General features: G+C 43.9%; 1 protein-coding gene across 3 annotated transcripts in view; it reads left to right on the forward strand.

Moving 5' to 3' along the window:
- Nucleotides 1-361: 361 nt before the first annotated feature.
- Nucleotides 362-21,546, forward strand: part of PCBD2 (pterin-4 alpha-carbinolamine dehydratase 2) — a 53,143-nt gene continuing 31,958 nt past the window's right edge. For 2 of the 3 annotated variants that reach the window (XM_042984297.1, XM_042984290.1), the window contains exons 1-2: nucleotides 362-883; nucleotides 4,130-4,261. In XM_042984297.1, the coding sequence (XP_042840231.1) occupies nucleotides 800-883; nucleotides 4,130-4,261 (216 nt within the window). In that variant the 5' untranslated portion in view covers nucleotides 362-799. Of the gene's footprint in view, nucleotides 884-1,954; nucleotides 2,168-4,129; nucleotides 4,262-21,546 lie in introns of those variants that run through there. The other variant, XM_007087732.3, reaches the window with a different exon arrangement.

Below are 21,546 nucleotides of genomic sequence, written 5' to 3' on the forward strand. Positions count from 1 at the left end.
AATATTAGCAAACTTATGTAAAAGAATACCCCCCACCCACCCACCCAAATAATAATTAGTAAATCTATCTACTACATACCTGGAGTGCCTACTATGAGCTACTTTTTAGAGAGCACGAAGAGCCAGGTTTCCAGATTGTCCTATCTGGGCCAGCAGAGAGGAGCCAGCGTGCCAAGGCCTCAGCAGATAGGGAAAAAGACACAGCAGGGTTTACGTTCGCAGCCTCGGTTCCCTACCTTACAAGCCCCGTTCGGAACCACTGTGGTTCCTGGCCCTCCGCGAGCAGCAAGTGGAGCGTTGCCCTAGCACCCACCCGCAGCTCATCGCCTCCTGTCTCCGCCCGCGACGTCCTGCCGCCCGCGCTGGTTCTTCGCCTCACCGCCCAGGAGGAAACTCGGCATAGGCTGTCCGTGAGTGTGCGGCCAGCGGGGCGGACGCCGAAGAGCCGATCCAGCGGTCACACCTGAGCGCCCAACGCAACGCGGCGCGCAAGCTAGCCGGCCCCCTCTGCCGCACGGGAGCGAAACGAATCCCGTGCAAGCACCAAGCGACGGGCGCGGAGCGGGACCTGAGAGCGCGAGGGCCTGCGGGGGCCTGCCGCACCGGCCAGTCGGCTGCCAGCGCCATCTGCGGCCTCGGAGCTCCCGGGGGCCTTCCGGGGCTGGCCGCGCGGGGCCCCGCGGTACGGCGTGACCGGCGGCTGAGGGCCCTCCGCACTGTCCTTGGCTCCCAGCCGGGCCCCGCGGACGCCAGCGGACGGCGCGCAGGCAGCGCGCCGGGCAGCCCTAGACCCGTGGCTATGGCGGCGGCGTGGGGGGCGCGGGGGCCGCTGCGACTCCTGTTCGAGATGCTGCGGGGCCGGGCGGTAGGCTTCTCGGCCAAGGTGAGTGCCGGGGCCCGCGGTGCGGGAGGCGGAGGGACGAGCCCGGGCCACCCTCCAAGGCCTCGGACCTTGATGGGGAGGCGTTCGGGTGCGGGGCACCATCGTCTTCTCCTGGCTTGCAGATCCCGTCGTTGGCTACGAAAACTGCTGTCCGGAAAACAAAAACAAAACAAACAAAACAAAAAACAAAAACCGAGGACGAGTTTTGTTAAAGTACGAAAAGTAGTTGTAAAACTATGTGATGCTTAGAGTCACTTGAAATGACGAAAGACGCTGTGCCGCTAGATTGTGCGCTCGGTGAGAGCAGGAACCGGCTCCGGCAGGGCGCGCTCGCCGGAAACCCGCTGAGTTAACTCATTTGTTTGGGTGTGATGTTTTTGGAGGAATTATTAATAAATTATCTTTTTTTTTTTTTTTTGGCGTGACAAGTCTATTCCTCTTTCGTCTTCCGCGCGGCGTCCCGTCAGTTTTCTTGAGTTAGAAATTAATGTATTAGGGTAAATTAACCTGATGGCAAGTTTTAACACGTAGCACCACCTAGTGGGAGAATGTTGCATTAAATTTGCCATTTCATCTTCGCTTGCTTGTTAGAACCCTTTGGCAGTTTGAAGGTGTTTAACAAGAGAAATTTAAAATAGCTCGATGATGGAGGAAGATAAGCACTCTGTTTCGTGACCATTAAGGTGAGAAAACAAGTTGAGTGCTGACACCTAAGTGTGGGCTGAGGCTTACCTGTTCCCAAAGTGCTGATGATTAAAATTGTAGGGTTCAGAGGAATGAATAAACAGACATGATTTGAGTGGCTGCCGCGTGCTAGGCTCTATGCCGGGTGCCTTCACAATCAAGATTTCTTCCACTTAAGTCTTTCAAAAAATGTCGACACGTAGATGTTGTAATACCCTCGCCATAGACAGGAGGATACTAGTATTCAGAGAAGCTAAGTGATTGTTCAGTATCTCCCAGCTGAACAAAGCTAGGCCTCGAATCCTATGTGTGTTCTCTCCCAAGTGTGTTCTCTCCAAATCCTATGCTTTTCCCTGTCCTTCTCCCCGTCTCCTGCAGAAAAAAAGATTAAGTCCACCACAAAGGGTTCTATAGAAGGTGTGTCTCCAGGGGGACCATCTGTGTTATAGATGACGTGGCTCCATTTCACAGTCCTGGACATGTCCCTCTTCTTGCGCAGGCACCTGTGGTGAGCACAGAGTGCAAACCACCGACTTCACTGGAGATGTGCATGGCAGAGAATGTGGACAAAAGCAGCTCAGCATGTTCCACTGACTTCAGGTGACTGCTGCATTACCTCCAGCATGGTTAATAGTTTTCTTTGCAGCTACTCAGTGTGGACACAGAAAATTTAATTTTTTTCCATTATGATCTGACTTGAGAACATATTTAGGTGACTAATAAGAATTTTACATGATCTCCTATAGTGGGTCACTGTAAAACTAATGAATAGATGTTTTGGTTCTTTTTTTTTTTAAATTTTTTTTTTTTCACGTTTATTTATTTTTGAGACAGAGAGAGACAGAGCATGAACGGGGGAGGGGCAGAGAGAGAGGGAGACACAGAATTGGAAGCAGGCTCCAGGCTCTGAGCCATCAGCCCAGAGCCCGACGTGGGGCTCGAACTCATGGACCGTGAGATTGTGACCTGAGCTGAAGTCGGACGATTAACCGACTGAGCCACCCAGGCTCCCCAGTTTTGGTTCTTAATAGTAAATGGATTTCATAATAAGTCGTTAAATGTTTGTATTTAATTAAGAGCTTAAAATTTTTTTTCTCTTTTGTTAGTTGGGGGAAGGGTAGCTGACCTAGCAAGGAAGAGAAACAAGAAAATTAGTTCATTAGCAACCGTTTTTTCCCTTCTTAGAGAAAACATTTTTTCTTTAAGAAAATTTCTTTAAGAATGTTTTTCTTTAAAAACATTTTTTAAATGTTTATTTATTTGAGAGAGAGAGAGAGAGAGAGACAAAGTATGAGTTGGGGAGGGGTAGAAAGAGAGGGAGACAGAATCTGAAGCAGGCTCCCGTCTCTGAGCTGTCAGCACAGAGCCTGACACAAAGCTTGAACTCATGATCTGTGAGATCGTGACCTGAGCCAAAGTCAGGTGATTAACCGACTGAGCCACCAGGCTCCCCTAGAATAAGTTACCTTAAAGTAGGTTTGTTTACTTTGCCATCTTAATCACATCAATGTCAGTGATAAAAGATTTCAGGATTTCTGAAAGTGGGCTCAACTCAGCCCCCAGTTGCCATTTGGTGAGGAGTCCTTGTATTAGTTTTGTCTTTCTGGGTGACATTGCCTCTCTCACCTGAGCCATCAGTAGCCCTGCAGATAGGTAAGGTAGGAGGTATTGGTAGGCATTTATGGTGGAATGAGAAGTAAGCTCCTCTGACTTGCCACTAGAGTGTCCTTCTCTTCTTTCTCTGGCCATGATGTTTAGAGTTCTTTCAATTAAAAAACAGCATGAGAAGTGTGGGCCTGTTAACCAACAGAACTCTGGGTCTGTGAATTTTATCACCAGGGTGAGTAGGACCAAACTGGACACTGCTCTGGCCAGACTGGAGGGATTTGTTTTATTGGTGCCCTGAAAAAACTCACTCTGCTTAGGCTAGGGCTTTTTACCTATAATCCAGAGGATCGATGGACTCCCAGAAGTTATTATCCAAAATCCTGTGTTAAGTGTGCATTTATTTTTTTCCCCTCTGGAGGTTAGTTTTTCATCAGATCTGAAAGGGGATAGTGAACCCAGAGAGCTAAGACCCATGTGAGTAAGCAGTGAAGGCTGCTACTAATGTGACATGGGACCATCCAAAGAGCAGTAGACCTGGAGTTTAGAGCCCTGAGTTCTAATTCTGGACCTGACAATGGACTTGCAGGGTTTTCTTGCATGGATGTGCTTAGCGAGTTTCCCACATCCTCGAATGCTGGCCATCCGTAATGGTCATTGGTAAGACGACCAGTGGTTAATGGTTAATGGTTGTATCTGTAATAAACCAGAGACACAATTGTGAAGTTTGAGGCAACAAAAAGGTGTGGTGAGACAACATTCTATGGAGACAGCTGATTTTATATGTAGTTAGCCTTGTTTTTGTCTATTTTTTAGAACAGAGGAGCCAAAGGTGGTTACAAATTGTTGCCCTTAAGATTTGCTTTCCTATATCTCTCCATAAGGTAAAGAGCTTTGAGTTTATTGTAATTAAACTGAACCTCTACATTTCAGATATTAAATGTGTTCTTTTCATAGGCTGCAGATGTTCACTGTTTGACTGCAGAGGAGAGGAACCAAGTTATACATGACCTTAAAGCAGCAGGATGGTCAGAATTAAATGAGAGAGATGCCATCTACAAAGAGTTCTCCTTCAAAAATTTTAATCAGGTAATAATTACATATTCTTGCTAGTGCCGTCGTCTGTTTGTGTCACCTTAGGCTGTGACTTTTTTTTTTTTTTTTTAATCCTACTGGTTTTGGGGTCCCATGTGAATCCAGGGTCCAAATCCTCTCTTCCTCAAGAATTCAATGGTAGTTGCTCTGTCCTTGTTGACAGGTGCTATCATCTAACCAGGTGATTCTCAGATGTATGGGAAGGGAATTGTTTTTGTCATTTGGAAAATCAGATTCTGAAACCATTGTGTTGGTGTTGATTAGGACATATAGTTTCCTTTCATATTCTTTTTATTTTTAAAAATTTTTAAAAAATTTTTAAAATTTACATCCAAATTAGTTAGCATATAGTGCAACAATGATTTCAGGAGTAGATTCCTTAGTGCCCATTTAGCCCATCCCCTCTCCCAGAACCCCTCCAGTAACCCTCTCTTTGTTCTCCATGTTTATGAGTCTCTTCTGTTTTGTCCCCTTCCCTGTTTTTATATTATTTTTGTTTTCTTTCCCTTATGTTCATCTGTTTCGTCTCTTAAAGACTTCATGTGAGTGAATTCATATGATTTTTGTCTTTCTTTGACTAATTTCACTTAGCATAATACTTTCCAGTTCCATCCACATAGTTGCAAATGGCAAGATTTTGGTCTTTTTGATTGCTGAGTAATACTCCATTGTATAGATATACCACATCTTCTTTATCCATTCAGCCATCGATGCACATTTGGGCTCTTTCCATCCTTTGGCTATTGTGGATAGTGCTGCTATAAACATGGGGGTGCATGTGTCCCTTCGGAACAGCATACCTGTATCCCGTGGATAAATGCCTAGTAGTGCAGTTGCTGGGTCATAGGGTAGTTTTATTTTTAGTTTTTTGAGGAACCTCCATACTGTTTTCCAGAGTGGCTGCACCAGCTTGCATTCCCATCCTTTCAAATTCTAAATAATATTAAAAGGTAGTATGGATGGCACCTGGGTGGCTCAGTCGGTTAAGCGTCTCTTGATTTCAGCTCAGGTCATCATTTCACGGTTTGTGAGTTTGAGCCCTGCATCTGGCTCTGTGCTCCCTCTCTCTAAATAAATAAATAAGCTAAAAAAAAAAAAAAAAAAAAAAAAAAAGATAGTGTGAGTTTTTTATGTTTATCAGAAGAGGGCCAGAGTAAAAGCAATTGAGAAACATACACCTGTTTGACTGATTTCCCCTACTTTTCTTGGACACTTGTCAAGTTTTCTTTCTCTCTGTACGTGTATTTCAGTCTCTAAATCAACCCCCAAGCTGCACCCTCTTCTCTGAATGGCTCATTTTCCCCCAGCCCAAGAGCCAGCTCTTACAGCTTTTCTTAAAAGCTAACCTCCCCCCTTGGAGACTCAGCCTTAACAAGGTAACTGTTCCATTAGGGCCCCACCCTCTTTAGAGAGTCATCTCCCATGACTTACCCTGCAGCTTTCACTCCACTGCGTTTATACAAGGTCAGTACTTTTGACTATTTCATGTTTGTTCAGTTAGTTTGGTAATCCTCTGGACAGATTTATTGTTTTTGTTTATATTAGGTGTCAGCATCTAGAAGGCAGAGACCATGTTTGCTTAAATAACTCTCTATTGTACCTGACACAGTACTGGGTACAAACAGGCATTTGATAAATGCAGACATTGATTACAGTGTTTGCTGGTTTCTGGAAGGGTGTGTGAGGACCAGATTTCCACGAACGAAGCCTCCGACATGTTTTCCTAGTAAATGCCGTTGGCTCCGCTGAGCTCCATGCCCTTTTCTGCTCTCCATCCATCTGGCTGCCAGCCTTCTGCTCTGAGTCTCCCAACTCCTGAGGAAACCTGGACCACGCCGATTCCCTGTCCCTGCTGCCCCATGTGCTTGACAGCTCTTGTCAGGGGCTTAGCACTCCGTGGCTGGTGGCAGGGAATCCCCTTGGTACAGTAAGCTCGTGCATAAGCTCTAGGTAGCATTTTCCAGGCTTATTAAAATTCTTACATGTGTACAGCCTGACTTCTTTAAGCCTGGGCTAATTTATTGGGCTTGAACATGTGGCTTAAAGTACTTGAGTAGTGTTGCCTCAGGCTCTGCCCAGGAGTCAGTGGTCCGGCACACTCTAACCCTGTGCTTGGGGTGACTTTCAGATATGGGAGGGAAGGGAAGCTGTGCAGGGTGTCCTTGATTAATTGTAACATTATTCATCGGGACATTTTATTTAACTGCCTCCCCGCCCCCCCCCCCCCCCCCCCCCCAATTCACTCAGCTTTTGGGAGAAAGAGGCACATGACAGGAAAATCAGCCAATGTCAGGGAATGTATTCAGAGAACAAGAGATTATATCCTGGGGTCAGTTTTCCAGCTAGGTCTCTTATGACTTCTGCATGTACAATGGCCTGTAATTGCATCTGTTGTCATGACACTTGTCGGTGCCCACCAGCCCAGATTCACCAGGGACATACCTTGGGCTCCGTTGAGCATGCCGGGCTTATTTTCTTATTGCAGTGAGGGAGATTGCACACCACAGGGAGCTGCGGAGCATCTCAGGGAGATGGTGTTGGAAAGATGGTTTAGTCTGATTAGATGCTGTCAGAAATGGGCAGTTCTATGCTTCAGTATTTGAATACATCTTACCAGTAGGGAGAGTTAGGCTAAAGTGGGGCCAAAGCTGAGATTGGGAAAGAAATCATTCATTAGCTGGGAGAGGAGGGTGTTTGGTATTTTGTGGTGTGGACAGTGTTCACGTTTTGTCTGTGTTCACATAACCTTGCAGGGTGGTCTTGTTTTTGTTTGAATCCATCACAGTAGCAGAGTGGCCTTGTCTGGCGTTGATGTTCACGTTTAACCCCAGCGCCTTGGTGTGAGTGCCAGGCCGGCTCCCGGACATCAGGAGTCGCCTTTCTCTTTTTCACAAGTGATGTTTAGAGTGGTGACCCTCTTGCACTGATAGATCCTCACTTACCTTTTATTTAGGGCAGAAAAGATACTGGTTTTTATTAATATAAAACACTAAAATAGGATGTTGTAAATTAAAAAAAATCCCATTGTAACTCCTCTCATCTAGGTTTTCTTCTTTTCTAGTCTTTCTCCGCCAAGAGTTGACTCACATTGTAGAAATTGTTCATGCAGTTAAATTTTAACAATCAGCTTAATTTTTATTGTAAAGGTAATATTTGTTAACTCAACAAATATTTATTAAACATCTTCTTTGTGCCAGGCACAATTCTTAGCTCATGTAGCTCCCATTCTAGTGGAGAAGATATCTACACGAGTAGATAATATCATTTCAGGTAGAGCTAAGTGCCATGAAGAAGCGTAAAGTAGGATACTGGAATGCAGGCTGATGGAGGAGTGTACGCACTGTTTAAGATGGGGTGGTCTGGTCTGGAGGGCCCTCTTTAGGGAGGGGACATCTGAGGCCTGAATCATGTGAAGGAGCTCAGCCAAAGCAACAGCATTCCTGAAGGAGAGAAAGGTGAGTACAAAATTCCTGAAGCAGGCATGGTCTTGGCCTGACTGAGGAAGTGCCAGAAAGCCAGTGTTCTGGAGTGAGCAGAAAGGAGAGACTGGTAGGAGATGAGGCTGAGGAGAGGGAGCGGCCAGAGCACTGGAGCCTTGTCTGTATGGTGAGGAGTTTAGATTTTAGTCTGTGTGGGAAGGCTACTGGGATTTCAAGCAGACAAGTGCCAAGGTTTGGTTATGTTCTAAGAAGGTTTCCCAGGCTGTTCTGCTATGAATAGACAGTAGGAGGGCCAGAGTGGAAATAGGCAGACCATCTGGGACACCACTGTGGTAGGCTGGGTAAGTGGTGATGGGGGATCCTGGAGGTAGCAGTGGAGTGGAGAGAAATGTAGGATTCCTCATGTACTTTGAAGAAGGAACAATCAAGACTTATTGTTAGATTGGCTCTGGGGGAAGGGGTCAGGCAAGCATGGTCCCTTGGTTTTGGTGCAAGGTATAGGGTGAAGGACGTCATTTACTGAGCTGAGGATGATAGGGTGGGAGGCAGGGTACAGAGTTACGAATCCTGTTTTACACATGGCAGGTTTGAGATACTTACTAGTCCCCAAGTGGTGTTACCGGGTCAGCAGTTGGGTATGTGAGATCGGAGCTCAGGATGGAGATGCTGGTTTAAGAACTGTCAGCAGGGGTAATCATGAGAGCACAGACGTGGGTGGCAAGAGAGCACAGGATGGAATGGGCAAGTAGAGGCACTGGGCACCTGGTACGTCCTTTGTCGTAGGAGAAAAGGCAGGATGTGTGCATATTAGGTGCAGGTAGGTTGCTACATTTGTCCTGGGAAGTAGAGGTAGAACCATCTCTTCTGATAGTTTCTGTTTTTTCAGTGAGGTTTTCAATGGGGAATGAACAGGAGTGGGAGGAGTGTTGGAAATCTGGGAAGATAGGAAAAAGAGTGGGGTAGCCACCTTGCAGGCTAAGGCAGCCCACTAATTAGGGGAATGTGGTCGGTTTCAGGGCAGTTTTCAGTGTCCCTGGGGATTTATGGTCGTATGTTGCAAGGGAAGATTTTTGTGTGTTTTGTCCAGCTTTGTTCAGCTGTTTGGGCACGGGCTTCGAGTAGATACGGAGTTGGGCTTAATAAAGGATGCACTTGTGACAAATGAGTCCAGTTTAGGAACTGAGGGGCAGGGGAAATAAGGGTGTGTGCAAGGCAGGAATTAAGAACATTGGAGCTTGGAATCTAGCTGGTAAGGAGGGAGGTGATGTGGGTGATGGATGGTGAAGAGGTGGAGGTGTCAAGTTGGTATAACCTTTTTTGAGGGCAGTTGGGCGGTGTGTATCAGCTTTTAAGATGCACATACCCATTGTCTAATCTAGAAATTTATCTTCTAGATACTGTGCTCCATGGATGCAAAATGGATATATGAGGATGTTGGCCTAGAATATTTTGTGAGTGGGCATTTCCATGTGCCCCAGGCACACCTTGATGAGATGATGTCTCCCTTGCTCAAGCAGCCCCGCCCTTAGTGAGAGTTTGGGAGACCTGCTGTGGTCTGTGCCCTCCTGCCAGTGGCAGTACCTCCCCATGGCTTCGCTGTGTGTCCTCAACTCTGTAAACGGAGTGAGCCGCTCTCAGAACTGGTCCCCTCTCTCCCTTAACACAGCCCACACTGAGTGTTAGCATATATTTAAAAAAACTCTTGGCTGAACATACAGGTAAAATTACATTCTTTTTAATCCTCTTAGTAGGTTACGAACATTTTTCAGGTCTCTGTATAGTCTTTTTACTTAAATAAATCTTCAGGAGTAAGGTTACATTAGGTTAGGTGTTACAGTTTTTAAATGGTTTGCTTATGCAGAGTGTGTAAAATGGTGTTACCAGTTTGCTTTAGAATTCATTTCTTTTATTACCATAGAAAATGAATCATACGTTTCAGAAAGATTTTTAGTGACCCTGGGTGAAAAACCTATTGCTCAAAGCTTGGGTTATTCTAGATTTTACCATAGTAATAAGTAGAAAGCAAAATATATTAGAACTTTTTTTTTTCTTAGTAGTTTTATTCTAGGATATGGTCAGTTCCAAGTAGTCCACATTCATGTTAATAGCTGAGGCAGGTGCAAATATTTAGAGACTATAAATGCAGAATACCCAAGGGATTCTAGCTGCGTCGGTGGATGACGTGGCCATAGGTTTCTGTTGCTGATAGCTGTTGTGCTTCCCTGGGGTGGGTCGCCCCGAGCCACAGCGTGTTGAGAGTTGGTGGTCAGTGTGACAGGCATGGTGAGACTCCTTGAGGGGTCAGAGCATAGCAGTGCCAGGACGTGAGGCCGGAAGTTTCCATACTTGGAGTGCCTGGACTCACACAGGGTGGGGTGAGCATTTGTAAGGGCGTTTTGCCTTTTTTCTGTTCATGTAGACTTAAGGAGGGAGAGGCCTCTAAGTGATAGACAAACTGACTCTTAGGTGTTTGGCAACTGCAGGGGCGACTGTGTTGAAAGAAGAGAATGTCAGTTAGAAATGCGGGTGTGAGTGTCCCGTAAAGGTAAATTTTGTTAGGCGTTGTCGTGTGTGTGGACAAGTTGGTAGCTTACAAAATGAGGCACAGTTTGAAGCTGTGGAAGTAGGTCCAGGAGGTGAGCCTTTGGAACCCAGGAAACAGCTTCTCCAGAAGCCAGCAGGTGGAGCCCTCCAGGGCTGGCTGGGCAGCACAACCCCCTGGGAGGGCTGTCCCCGTTCTCCCACCCTTGTCCAGTATGGAAAGAAGCTTAGTATCAGGAATAGGTAAGCAGTGGCAGTGGGACACCTGACCTGGTTTGGTATCTTTTGAGCGAACGGAGAATTCCAGGTGGAGGATCCAAGGGGTTTCCAGTTGACTCTGGGGAAAGGAACTGAGCTTTGTGAGAAAGAACTGTGATTCCCTGCATTCCTGGAGGAGCTCCTGTACCTTGTCTCTTCTTCCTCCAGCGGACCCGCACTCAAAAGCATTTGATTTTGTTAGAACGAATCATATGAACTGGCAGACTCTCAGCCAGTTTGACCTACGGAAAATGGCCCTTTTCAGTCTAATGGCGTGTCACAGGTACGGCTTGCAGGCAGGATCCAAGCTTCACGTCTTTGACATCTCGTTCATCACATTTGCTTGCTGTGACTGCTGCCATCAAGAGAATGGGGAGTGGGGAGGGCCACTCCCCTCTGAATGGCCTGGGCCATGAGAGTGGTGGTGCCAGGGAACCCCATTTCGTGCATCCAGCGGCACTAAGCACCATATGTGAGTTTGGGGTTTGTAAAATGTTCCCCTTCCTGTGCCCCCGAGCTCCTGCCTGCTGGCTCCTGCCATAGAGCACTTGAAAATTACTGTTGCTGAACTTACTTTATAAAAATGTTTTATTGACGAATTTGATAATAGGCTCATGGTTAACATTTTGAAACACTTAGTGAAGTCAGAAGCTTGATGATACCAGAACAAAGACAACTGTTAATGAAAATCTTAACAGTTCTCAGTGGGACAGGACTCTTACCAGTTCTCATTGTGAACAAATTAATTCAGGTTGCGTTGCTCATTATAAGCCAGAACCTGGTGCACATCAAAGTTCTGAGTCAGCACTGCAATAATATAAATGTCACATCTGACGACTCTTGAAGGTGGATACTTGTTCTGCCTGTTGAGGGTAGGGAAACACTCCCAGGAAGATGTTCCTGAGACTGAGGCATCATGTAGGTTAGAGAGTGTCCTTTGCTTTTAACACAGAGGGTAATATGTTTGTGTCTGGGAGCCAGGTAGAGTGAAAACCTACCTGCTTACCTAACCACATAGTAGCTTGTGCTTAACTTGTGCCCACTGAGAGGCTTTGTAGCCACAGCTGACTAGAAACCTGAGGAAATGTCCTTCATTACCACTGGAATGGAGAGGAGAGACACATTTCAGCAAACTTTACCTAACATTTGAGGAGCTAATTAAAATATCGGTGTGGTATTTCCATGTTAGTGTTCGCTTTGGAGTTTTTCCTGGGTTTCCAGGGAGCCAGGGGCAGGATGATGCTGATGTTGTCAGGCGATGGCTGGGACACCAGGGTCGGTGCCCTTCAGGGTAGGGAGATTTGAGCCTAAGATGGTATCATTTGGAGTCTTGCTTCTGCTGTTTATCTCATAAACTAAGTTTAGACCTGATGTGTATTTGTAAAAACACATGTAATAGACAAGGGGAAATGTAAAACAGGTGTCAAAAATGCAAATGTGACACCACAGTGCAGTGTGAAAATGCCGTGCCCACTACACCGTCTTTTAATAAAAATGGACTTTTAACTGCATCGCTTTTCTTCGTCGTATAGTAAATCTTCTGTTTACAGAACTTAGCCTGAGTATTTTGTGAAAGTCAAATAGCCAAGAAATATAATTTCCTCAGCAGTCTTTGTCTTGCCCTTTTACAGATGGCGTAAAATCAGGTGTGTAAAAAATAAAAAGCAGTTAGAGCTGACGTGAAAGGTATTTCAGATTTATGCTTTGCAGATGATATTGGTATGATTAATGCATTCATTGCTTTTTTTTATTGCTTTTCACAGATAATGTACATGATGCATGGAAAAGGTTGTGGGTTTAAATCTTTGCCAGCTTTAGACTGTGAATATCAACAGATGTTATCATATAACTACTATAATTATTATAAAATAAAAAATTTTTCATGAAATACATTGACATAAATTTCATTCATGTAAATTGCTTTCATTAGTATAAAACCTTAGCGTAGCTGTTAGGGTTTGTGAAGCACTTTAGATGAGATTAACTTGGTATAATGTGGTCAGAAATGGGTTGCTTTAAATTTAACTGACAAGAAAATAACACTCAAAAGTTAGGAAATTACCGAGGCATTTGTTTTCCGCCTGTGTTACTGGGACCGCTTAAATAAGTTGAATATGAATTAATAACAATGGACTGCTGGCTCAATAATTACAGAAAATAATTTAAAGGAGGCCTTAAATAATAACTTCAATGTATTTTGGTCTTGCTCTGTTCTGTTTCTGTTTTTCTTGAGTATAGCAGCCCATTGAAAACAGTGTTCAGGTTTGCAAAGCAAGAGTTCTGTCAGAGTTTTGGTGCATTAGGGCTGTGACATAGAAACTTAAATTCAGCTTTTTCAAAAATGGATCTGGGGGTGCGTGAAGGAGCGGCCTTAACAGCTAGTCAGCTCTCCGTAGCAGCAAATACAATGGCACACTCCTGTTTCTGTGGCTGGGGGTGTGCTGTGACCACTTGCCCTCTGCCCTCAAGAGGGATTCAGCCCACCAGTGTGGACAGGTGGGTGAGGGGCCTCTTCCGTGGCTTGAAGCTCTTTATGTTCTGCTCTTTTTCCTATACCCTCGTAAACAAAACAGACCAGTACATGGTCTCCCATGTTTTGCAGATAATTAACCGTCATATTGCCTTGCCCTTCTGATCCAGGTTGGAATGGGCCATTTTAACTAATCCATTGAATTTCACAGAAGGACCCTGGAGCTGACTGAGATGGCGGGATTGCTTTTGGTCATACTGGGTCATGTCACAGTGGGTGTCAGCTCACATCTCTGATTCCTACAGCAACATTTCTAGATCCTACTGTGATACAGAAAGTTGTTTTTGTTTTTACTTTTATTTTTTCCTAGGAGATATCTTTTTTCCAAGGACTACCTGTTGGATTACTTTCTACTTTAAATGGGTTTGACAACACTTCCCTGAGAAAGGCACTATTCACCAGCTAAAACAAACAAAGCTGTACTTGTTTAAGAGTAACCCAGGAATCACTGTTGAGCAATCAGAGGTCATTTATTGTATCGTTAAAGTCAATCCTATCAAAACAGCAAACGCCACTAATGAATCTGTTTGCTTCTGTGCTCTCAACCAGCAAGACAGGATTGTGGCCTTCTACCATATCATTCATCAGATTGATTTGAAATGCCCTGTCCTCAGCCGTTGCGGCCCTGGCTGTGGACACATACTGGGCACTTGGAGCAGACCCAGTCAGGGTCAGGTAGGGAGCCACATGGTCTTCCCACCAAGAGCCACAGAGCCTACCTGTGGTGGGATCAGTGAATGTAGCCAGGTCTTGAGCTGGCAACCACTGAGGGACTAGTTCCACTCTGAGCGTGGAAGGACAGTGTAAAAGAAGTACATGATTCCGTTTCTGCCCAGAAGTCCTTCCAAGTTTTTTTTGTGTGTGTTTTTTTAAGATTTTATTTTATTTTTAATTTTTTAAAGTTTATTTATTTTGAGAGATACAGAGACAGTGTCGTGTAGGGGAAGGGCAGAGAGAGAGAGAGAGAGAGAAAATCCCAAGCAGGCTCTGCACTGTCAGAGCAGAGCCCAATGCAGGACTCAAACTCATGAAACCCTGAGACCACCACCTGAGCCAAAACCAAGAGTTAGATGCTTAGTCAACTGAGCCACTAGCTGCCCCCCTAAAGGTTTTATTTTATATTTTGTATTTTTTAAAATGTTTTAAAATTTATTTTTGAATGAGGGAGACAGAGCATGAGTGAAGGAGGAGCAGAGAGAGAGGGAGACACAGAATCAGAAGCAGGCTCCAGGCTCTGAGCTGTCAGCACAGAGCCTGACGTGGGGCTTGAACTCACGAACTGTGAGATCATGACCTGAGCTGAAGTTGGATGCTTAACCGACTGAGCCACCCAGGAGCCCCAATATTTTGTATTTTTAAAAATTTTTTTATGTTTATTTATTTTTGAGAGAGAGAGAGAGAGAGAGAGCACGATCAGGGGAGGGGCAGAGAGAGAGGGAGACACAGAATCCGAAGCAGGCTCCAGGCTCTGAACTGACAGCACAGAGCCTGATGTGGGGCTTGAACTCATGGACTGTGAGATCATGACCTGAGCTGAAGTCTGATGCCCAACCGACTGAGCCACCCAGGCGCCCCTGAAGATTTTATTTTTAAGCAGTCTCTCTACCCATTGTAGGGCTCAAACTCACAACCCCTAGATCAAGAGTTGCATGCTCTGTCAACTGAGCCAGCCAGCCACCCAGGACGTTCCAGTTTTGTTGGGGAGGTGGCACATTAGAATTGTGTGAGATAGCTGATCTTAAATTCTTTTTTTTTTAATCTTATTTATTTTTATTTTTATTGTTTATTTTATTTTATTTTTTAAAAAAATTTACATCCAAGTTAGTTAGCATATAGTGCAACAATTAGGGGTAGATTCCTTAATGCCCCTTACCCATTTAGCCCATTCCTCCTCCCACAACCCCTCCAGCAAACCTCTGTTTGTTCTCCATATTTAAGAGTCTCTTCTGTTTTGTCCCCCCGCCCCGTTTTTATATTATTTTTGCTTCCCTTCCCTTGTGTTCATCTGTTCTCTTAAAGTCCTCATATGAGTGAAGTCATATGATATTTTGCTTTCTCTGACTGACTAATTTCACTTAGCATAATCCCTTCTAGTTCCATCCATGTAGTTGCAAATTCTTAATGTTGATCAGGCACTAGAATGTGAAGTACTAATGAACTGAAGGAGGCATACTCCAGCATGGCTGCCTGGAGAAGGGGAGTTTTGAGTTGGTCCTTGAAAGTCTGATAGGTTGATGTAGCCTCTTTATAGCATGGGGCATCCTCAAAAAATTAAAAATAGAACTGCCATATGATCCAATAACATACATTCTGGGAATATATCCAAAGGAAATGAAAACACTGACTCAGCTCTCTGCACCCCTACATTCATAGCCCCATTACTTACAATAACTAAGACACGGAAGCAACCTAAGTGTCCATTGATGGATGAATGGGTAAAGAAGTTGTGGTATTATATATAGAAAACTCTGAAGATTCCACCAAAAAATTGCTAGAACTGTTAAATTCAGTAAGGTCGTAGGATACAAAATCAATGTGTAGAAACCTTTTGTATTTCTATAGACCAAAAATGAAGCAACAGAGAGATTAAGAAAGTCCCATTTGCAATTGCACCAAAAATAATAAAATACTTAGGATATACTTAACCAAGGAAGTGAAAGACGTGTACTATATAAGCTATAAAACACTGATGAAAGAAATTGAAGATGACACAAACAAATGGAGACATTCCACGGTCATGGATTGGAAGAACAAATATTGTTAAAATGTCCATACTACCCAAAGCAATGTACAGATTTAATGTAATCCCTATCAAAAGACCCAGCAGCATTAGGGACACCTGGCTGGCTTAGTTGGTAGAACATGAAACTCTTGATCTCCGGGTCAGGAGTTCAAGCCCCACACTGGGCATGGAGCTTATTTAAAACAAAACAAAACAAACAACAGCATTTTTCCCACAGAACTAGAACAAATAATGCTAAAATTTGTGTGGAACCACAAAAGACCCTGATTAGTCAAAAAAATCTTGAAAAAGGCTGAAGGTATCACAATTCCAGATTTCAAGTTCTACTACAAAGCTGTACTAATTAAAACAGTATGGTATTGGCATAAAAACAGACCCATAGATCAATGGAACAGGATAGAAAGCCCAGAAACAAACCCATGTGATTATATGGTCACTTAATCTTTGACAAAAGAGGCAAGAATACCCAATGGGAAAAAAACATTTTCTTCAACAAATGATGTTGGGAAAACTGGACTGCTTTCTTTCACCATACACAAAAATTAACTAAAAATGGATTAAAGGCCTAAATGTGAGACCTGAAACCATTAAAATCCTAGAAGAGAGCACAGGCAGTAATTTCTCTGAAATTGGCTGAAGCAACATTTTTCTACAGTTTTTTTTTTTTAATGTTTATTTTTGAGAGAGAGACAGAGAGCGAATGGGGGAAGGACAGAGAGAAAGAGGGAGACACAGAATCTGAAGCAAGCTCTAGGCTCTGAGCCTGATGCAGGGCTTGAACTCGTGAACCACGAGATCCTGGCCTGAAGTGAAGTCAGACACTTAACCGACTGAGCCACCCAGGCGCCCCAACATTTTTCTAGGTATGTCTCTTGAGGCAAGGCATATAAAAGCAAAGATAAACTATTGGGATTTCATCAAAATAAAAAGCTTCTTCACAGTGGAGGAAACAATCACCAAAACCAAAAGACAACCTACTAAATGGGAGAAGATATTTGCAAATGATATACCCAAAAAAGGGTTAGTATCCAAAATACATAAAGACCTTATAAATCTCAACACCCCAAAACAAATAATCCAATTAAAAAATGGGCTGGAGACATGAACATACATTTCTCCCAAGAAGACATCCAGATGGCCAACAGACACATGAAAAGGTGCTCAACATCACTCGTCATCAGGAAAATACAATTCAGAACCATGATGAGATATCATCTCATACCTATCATAATGGTTAAAATCAACAACACAAGAAACAACACGTGTTGGCAAGGATATGGAGAAGGGGAAACTTTCTTGCATTGCTGGTGGGAACCAGACTGCTGCAGTAACTGTGGAAAACAGTATGGATTTTCCTCAAAAAAATAAAAATAGAACTGCCCTATGATCCAGTAATAGCATTACTGGGTATTTGCCCAAAGAATGCAGAAACACTAATTTGAAAGGATCTGTGCTCTCCTATGTTTATTGAAGCATTATTTAAAATAGCCAAATTATAGAAGGAGTCCAGGCATCCACTCATAGATGAATGGATGAAAAAGATGTGGTATATACATGTCTGTATATGTGTGTTGTGTGTATATATATACACACACATATATATACACATAATACACATATACACACATACACACGTATATATACACATATGTATATATGTGTGTATATATATGTATATATACACACACACACACACACACACCCATACCCACACACAATGGAATATTATTCAGCCATAATCTTGGCATTTACAACAACATGGATGGTACTAGGGAGTATAATGCTAAGTGAAGTAAGTCAGAGGAGATACCATATGATTTCACTCATACATGGAATTTAAGGAACAAAATGAACAAAGTAAAAAAAAGACAAACCAAGTAGACAAACCAATTAAGCTAAATAAAAAAAAAGTATATATTGCCACAGAATATTATTCAGTCATAAAAAATGAGGAAATTTTACCACCTGAGGGCATTATACTAAGTGAAATAAGTCAGAAAAAGACAAATACTGTATGATCTCATTTATATGTGGAATCTGAAAAACAGAAGGACTTACAGAAAAAGAGATCAGACCTGCTGTTATCAGAGCAAGGGAAGAGAGAATTGGAGGAAGGTGGTCAACAGATAACAAAACAAACAAACAAAGGTCTGATAGGTTTTTTGAGGGAAGGAGCTAAGGGAGGGTTAGCTGGTGGCGTAGGTCAGGGACAGGGAAAAGAGGGTACATCTTATTTGTAGTGCGCGATGGGAAATGAGGGCCCTAAGTTTGGTTCATTGAGCTGGACTGAAGATTGGAAAGGTGGGTCCTTGTGCTGTCTCCCCTGGGTTTAGTGTTGTTTCAGGTTTGGAGTATCTGAGGCAGACTCAACCTTCTTTCCTCCAACTTGCTTGTACCACCTTTGTCTCAAGCACCTAGACCTGTAACTGAAGAGTTTATCTTAGTGATTAGTTAATAAGAACTCATTCACATTCACCAAGACTGCTCTGTTCTGGGTTCGCCTGGTCTCCCCCTTGAGTTCCTGTAGGAGATTTTCTTTTCTTTTCTTTTCTTTTTTCTTTTCTTTTCTTTTCTTTTCTTTTCTTTTCTTTTCTTTTCTTTCTTTTCTTTTCTTTTCTTTTCCTTTCCTTTTTCCGTTTTCCTTTCCTCTTTCTTTCTTTCTTTCTTTCTTTCTTTCTGTTTGTTTATTTTGAGAGAGAGAAAGAGTGACTGCACGAGTGGGATAGAGGCAGAGAGAGAAACGGAGAAGGAGAGAGAGAGAGAAAGAGAGAGAGAATCCCAAGTAGGGTCCACATTGTCAGCACGGAGCTCGACTCACAAACCAAACTGTGAGATCATGACCTGAGCTGAAATCAAGAGTTGGATGCTCAACTGAGTCACCCAGGTGTCCCCTTTAGGAGATTTCTAATAGCCTTTTACTTCTACCTGCTTCCTGCTTTGATTGCTTTCCATGCTGCTTTGTTGTGACTAAATTGGTCTCTGCTCAGAAAATCCTGTTTCCTTCCTGTTATATCTTACAAGACATCATCTTCTCACAGGTTTTCAAAGCTGCTGACAGTCTGGCCCTAAACTTAACTTTCATTACTTCTCTGCCAAAGGCCTCTTTCCTCTGTTAGAGATTAGAACTGTAAGATACCTGAGAGGTCACCTAGTCATCCCCGTCGTTGAAGAAGTGAGGAAACCGAGGTTCAGATGGAGGGAACATGAAACAGTGGCCGTGCTCGAACTGGAGCCAAGGCACCCAGCATCTTGGTTCAGTTCTCTTCTACCTTTATTTAAACTGTTCTTCCCCTCCTTTGTTTCATCCCACGTATCCTACCCCAGTATGTCCACATCTCACCCACTTCTAGAAAGTTTTTCCTGACACTTATGCACATAGCACTCCTAAGCAATTACTATGCACTTACTGTAGGCTAGGCACTATGCTAGACACTGGGGGTGCATTGGTGAGCAGAGCAGATGTTGTCCCTATTTTCATGGAGCATACTAGATATAGTAGTGGAGGGAGAGCATAAACAAAGCAATGAATATATAATTGCAAAGTATGGTAAGTGTCATGAAGGAAAATCCTAGTAGCTAATGCTTAATGCTTACACCTTGGGCCAGGCACTATGTTATAAGGACACTACATGTATCCACTTAATCTTTACAAAACCCTGTGAAGTAGAGACTGTGTTCCTCATTTTACAGATGAGGAAACTGAGGTTTAGATTGAGGGACTTTCCCTAAACTCCACAGGTAGTAAGCACTAGAATTTAGGATTTGACCTCAGGCAGTCTCAAAACATTTGCCAGCATGGATGCTGCGTCTCCAATAGAAAAGATGTTATGAGGAAGAATGGAGGTTAAGACCTAATTAAGTTTGAGGACAGCCATCATGGAAGGTCTCTTTAAGGAAGCTGATACATTTTCTTTCTTTTTTTTCCCCTTTGTTCATTGAGGCATTTTATTTGCACACTTGTATTATATTCCTAGGAAAAGGATCCCAGGATTTTCCCTCCTGTGTTTTCTTCTTGATTCTTTTTTTTTTTTTAATGTTTACTTATTTTTGACAGAGAGAGAGAGAGAGAGACAGAGCATGAGTGGGGGAGGGGCAGAGAGAGAGGGAGGCACAGAATCTGAAGCAGGCCCCAGGTTCTGAGCTGTCAGCACAGAGCCCAACGTGGGGCTCGAACTCACAGACTGCGAGATCATGACCTGAGCCGAAGTCGGACGCTCAACTCACTGAGCCACCCAGGCGCCCCCCCTCTTCATTCTTAATGACCCATGATGCTGGCTGAGGTTGTCAGTATAATGAAATCAAAGAGAGGGGAGCAGGTTATTCAGCCATTTTTGTAGATCTTTGTGTTGCACATCAATTGTAGGCCTGATCACTCCTCACCAATTTGTCCTGCTGGTGAGGTTCACACTTTTCCCATTGATGTGGTCATCACTGATTTCAAATCACCAGCATAACTATGCTTCATCATCACACTGAGAAACCGGGTGATGAATTTGGACCACAATCTTATCAGAAGGTAGCATTTGCCTCTCTTTTTGGCACTGGTGCTTGAAAGCATCTGCAACAACACGCACATGCGCCATGATAGTAGCATGCAAAGATGGAGGGGAGAGGACTAGAGGGGCTAGTGTGAGGTATTACGGGAAGCGTGAGGGCTATTGCAAGACTTCCTTTTGGAAGTGGAAGTAGGTGGGTGGGCAAAGGATTGAGACCTTTTCTTAAAAGGGCCAGTGAGAGAACTTAGAGGATGGAGTGGAAAGGGGTGGGAAGCAAACACGACAGGAGGAGAATAGTAAGGAGGCTGTGTATTCATCCAGGTGAGATCTCACTGTTAAGGTGGACCCAGCAGGAGACTGTGGACTAGGGCAGTGACAGAGGGCCAGCAGAGTGCTATAGAGGTTGGAGCTGTATTTAGGAGCTTATATGAGCAGGAACCAGGGCTGCTACACACAGCTCTTCTAAAGAGAAAACCCAGGATTCTGTGACTCTGGAGGGGTGGTGATGGGTGGTGAGGAAGAAGAGTAGGGAGTGGTAAAAATGATTTCCAGATTTAGGACCTGAGGAACTGGGTGGTCACAAGTGGCCTTAATTAAGCTGGGGAAGTGTGGAAGGGGAACGAGATGGGGGTGCTGGGACCAAGATTTCTGGTTTGAATATTGTTAATTGTGAATTGCTGGGAGACTTCAAGAAGATAGTTTTATGTCTGAGTTAGGAACTTAGAGTAAAGGTCTGGGTTGTGGGTAACTGGAGAGTCTCAGGTATGTGTGGAAAAAAGCCAGGGTAATAGATGAGACCACTGAGGCAGAAACTGTGGTGTGAGGTGAGAAGAGGGCTCAGGACTCAATCCATTTTAGGAGTTGGAGGGAAGAGGAGGAGGTGGCAGAAACCTGAGAAAGACTTATTAGTGAAATAGGAAGAAAATCAGGTCAGTGTTGTATCACAGAATCCTAAAGAAGATGATGTTTTAAAAGGGAGAGAGGGATCAGTTCTGCTGAGATTCCCAAGTAACACCAAAGGACGACCACTGTATTAAGTGGCATGGATGTCATCCATGACCGTAGTAAGGATGGCTTGGATAGTATTGGGGTGCAGGCCAGCCTGGACAGGAAGGCGAGCTCATGTGCCTTATACAGATGTTTATAGCCATAGGCGTTAGTCTCTTGTTTGTTCTTCCATTTAGATTTCAGCCCCTGGGTTATCTTGTTTGTGGTGTTCTTTCAGCCTTGTTTGGTTGTCGAATCCATGAACGGTAGAGCTAGAAGAGATG

This window comes from Panthera tigris, chromosome A1, assembly GCF_018350195.1.
Source record: "Panthera tigris isolate Pti1 chromosome A1, P.tigris_Pti1_mat1.1, whole genome shotgun sequence".
Taxonomy (NCBI): domain Eukaryota; kingdom Metazoa; phylum Chordata; class Mammalia; order Carnivora; family Felidae; genus Panthera; species Panthera tigris.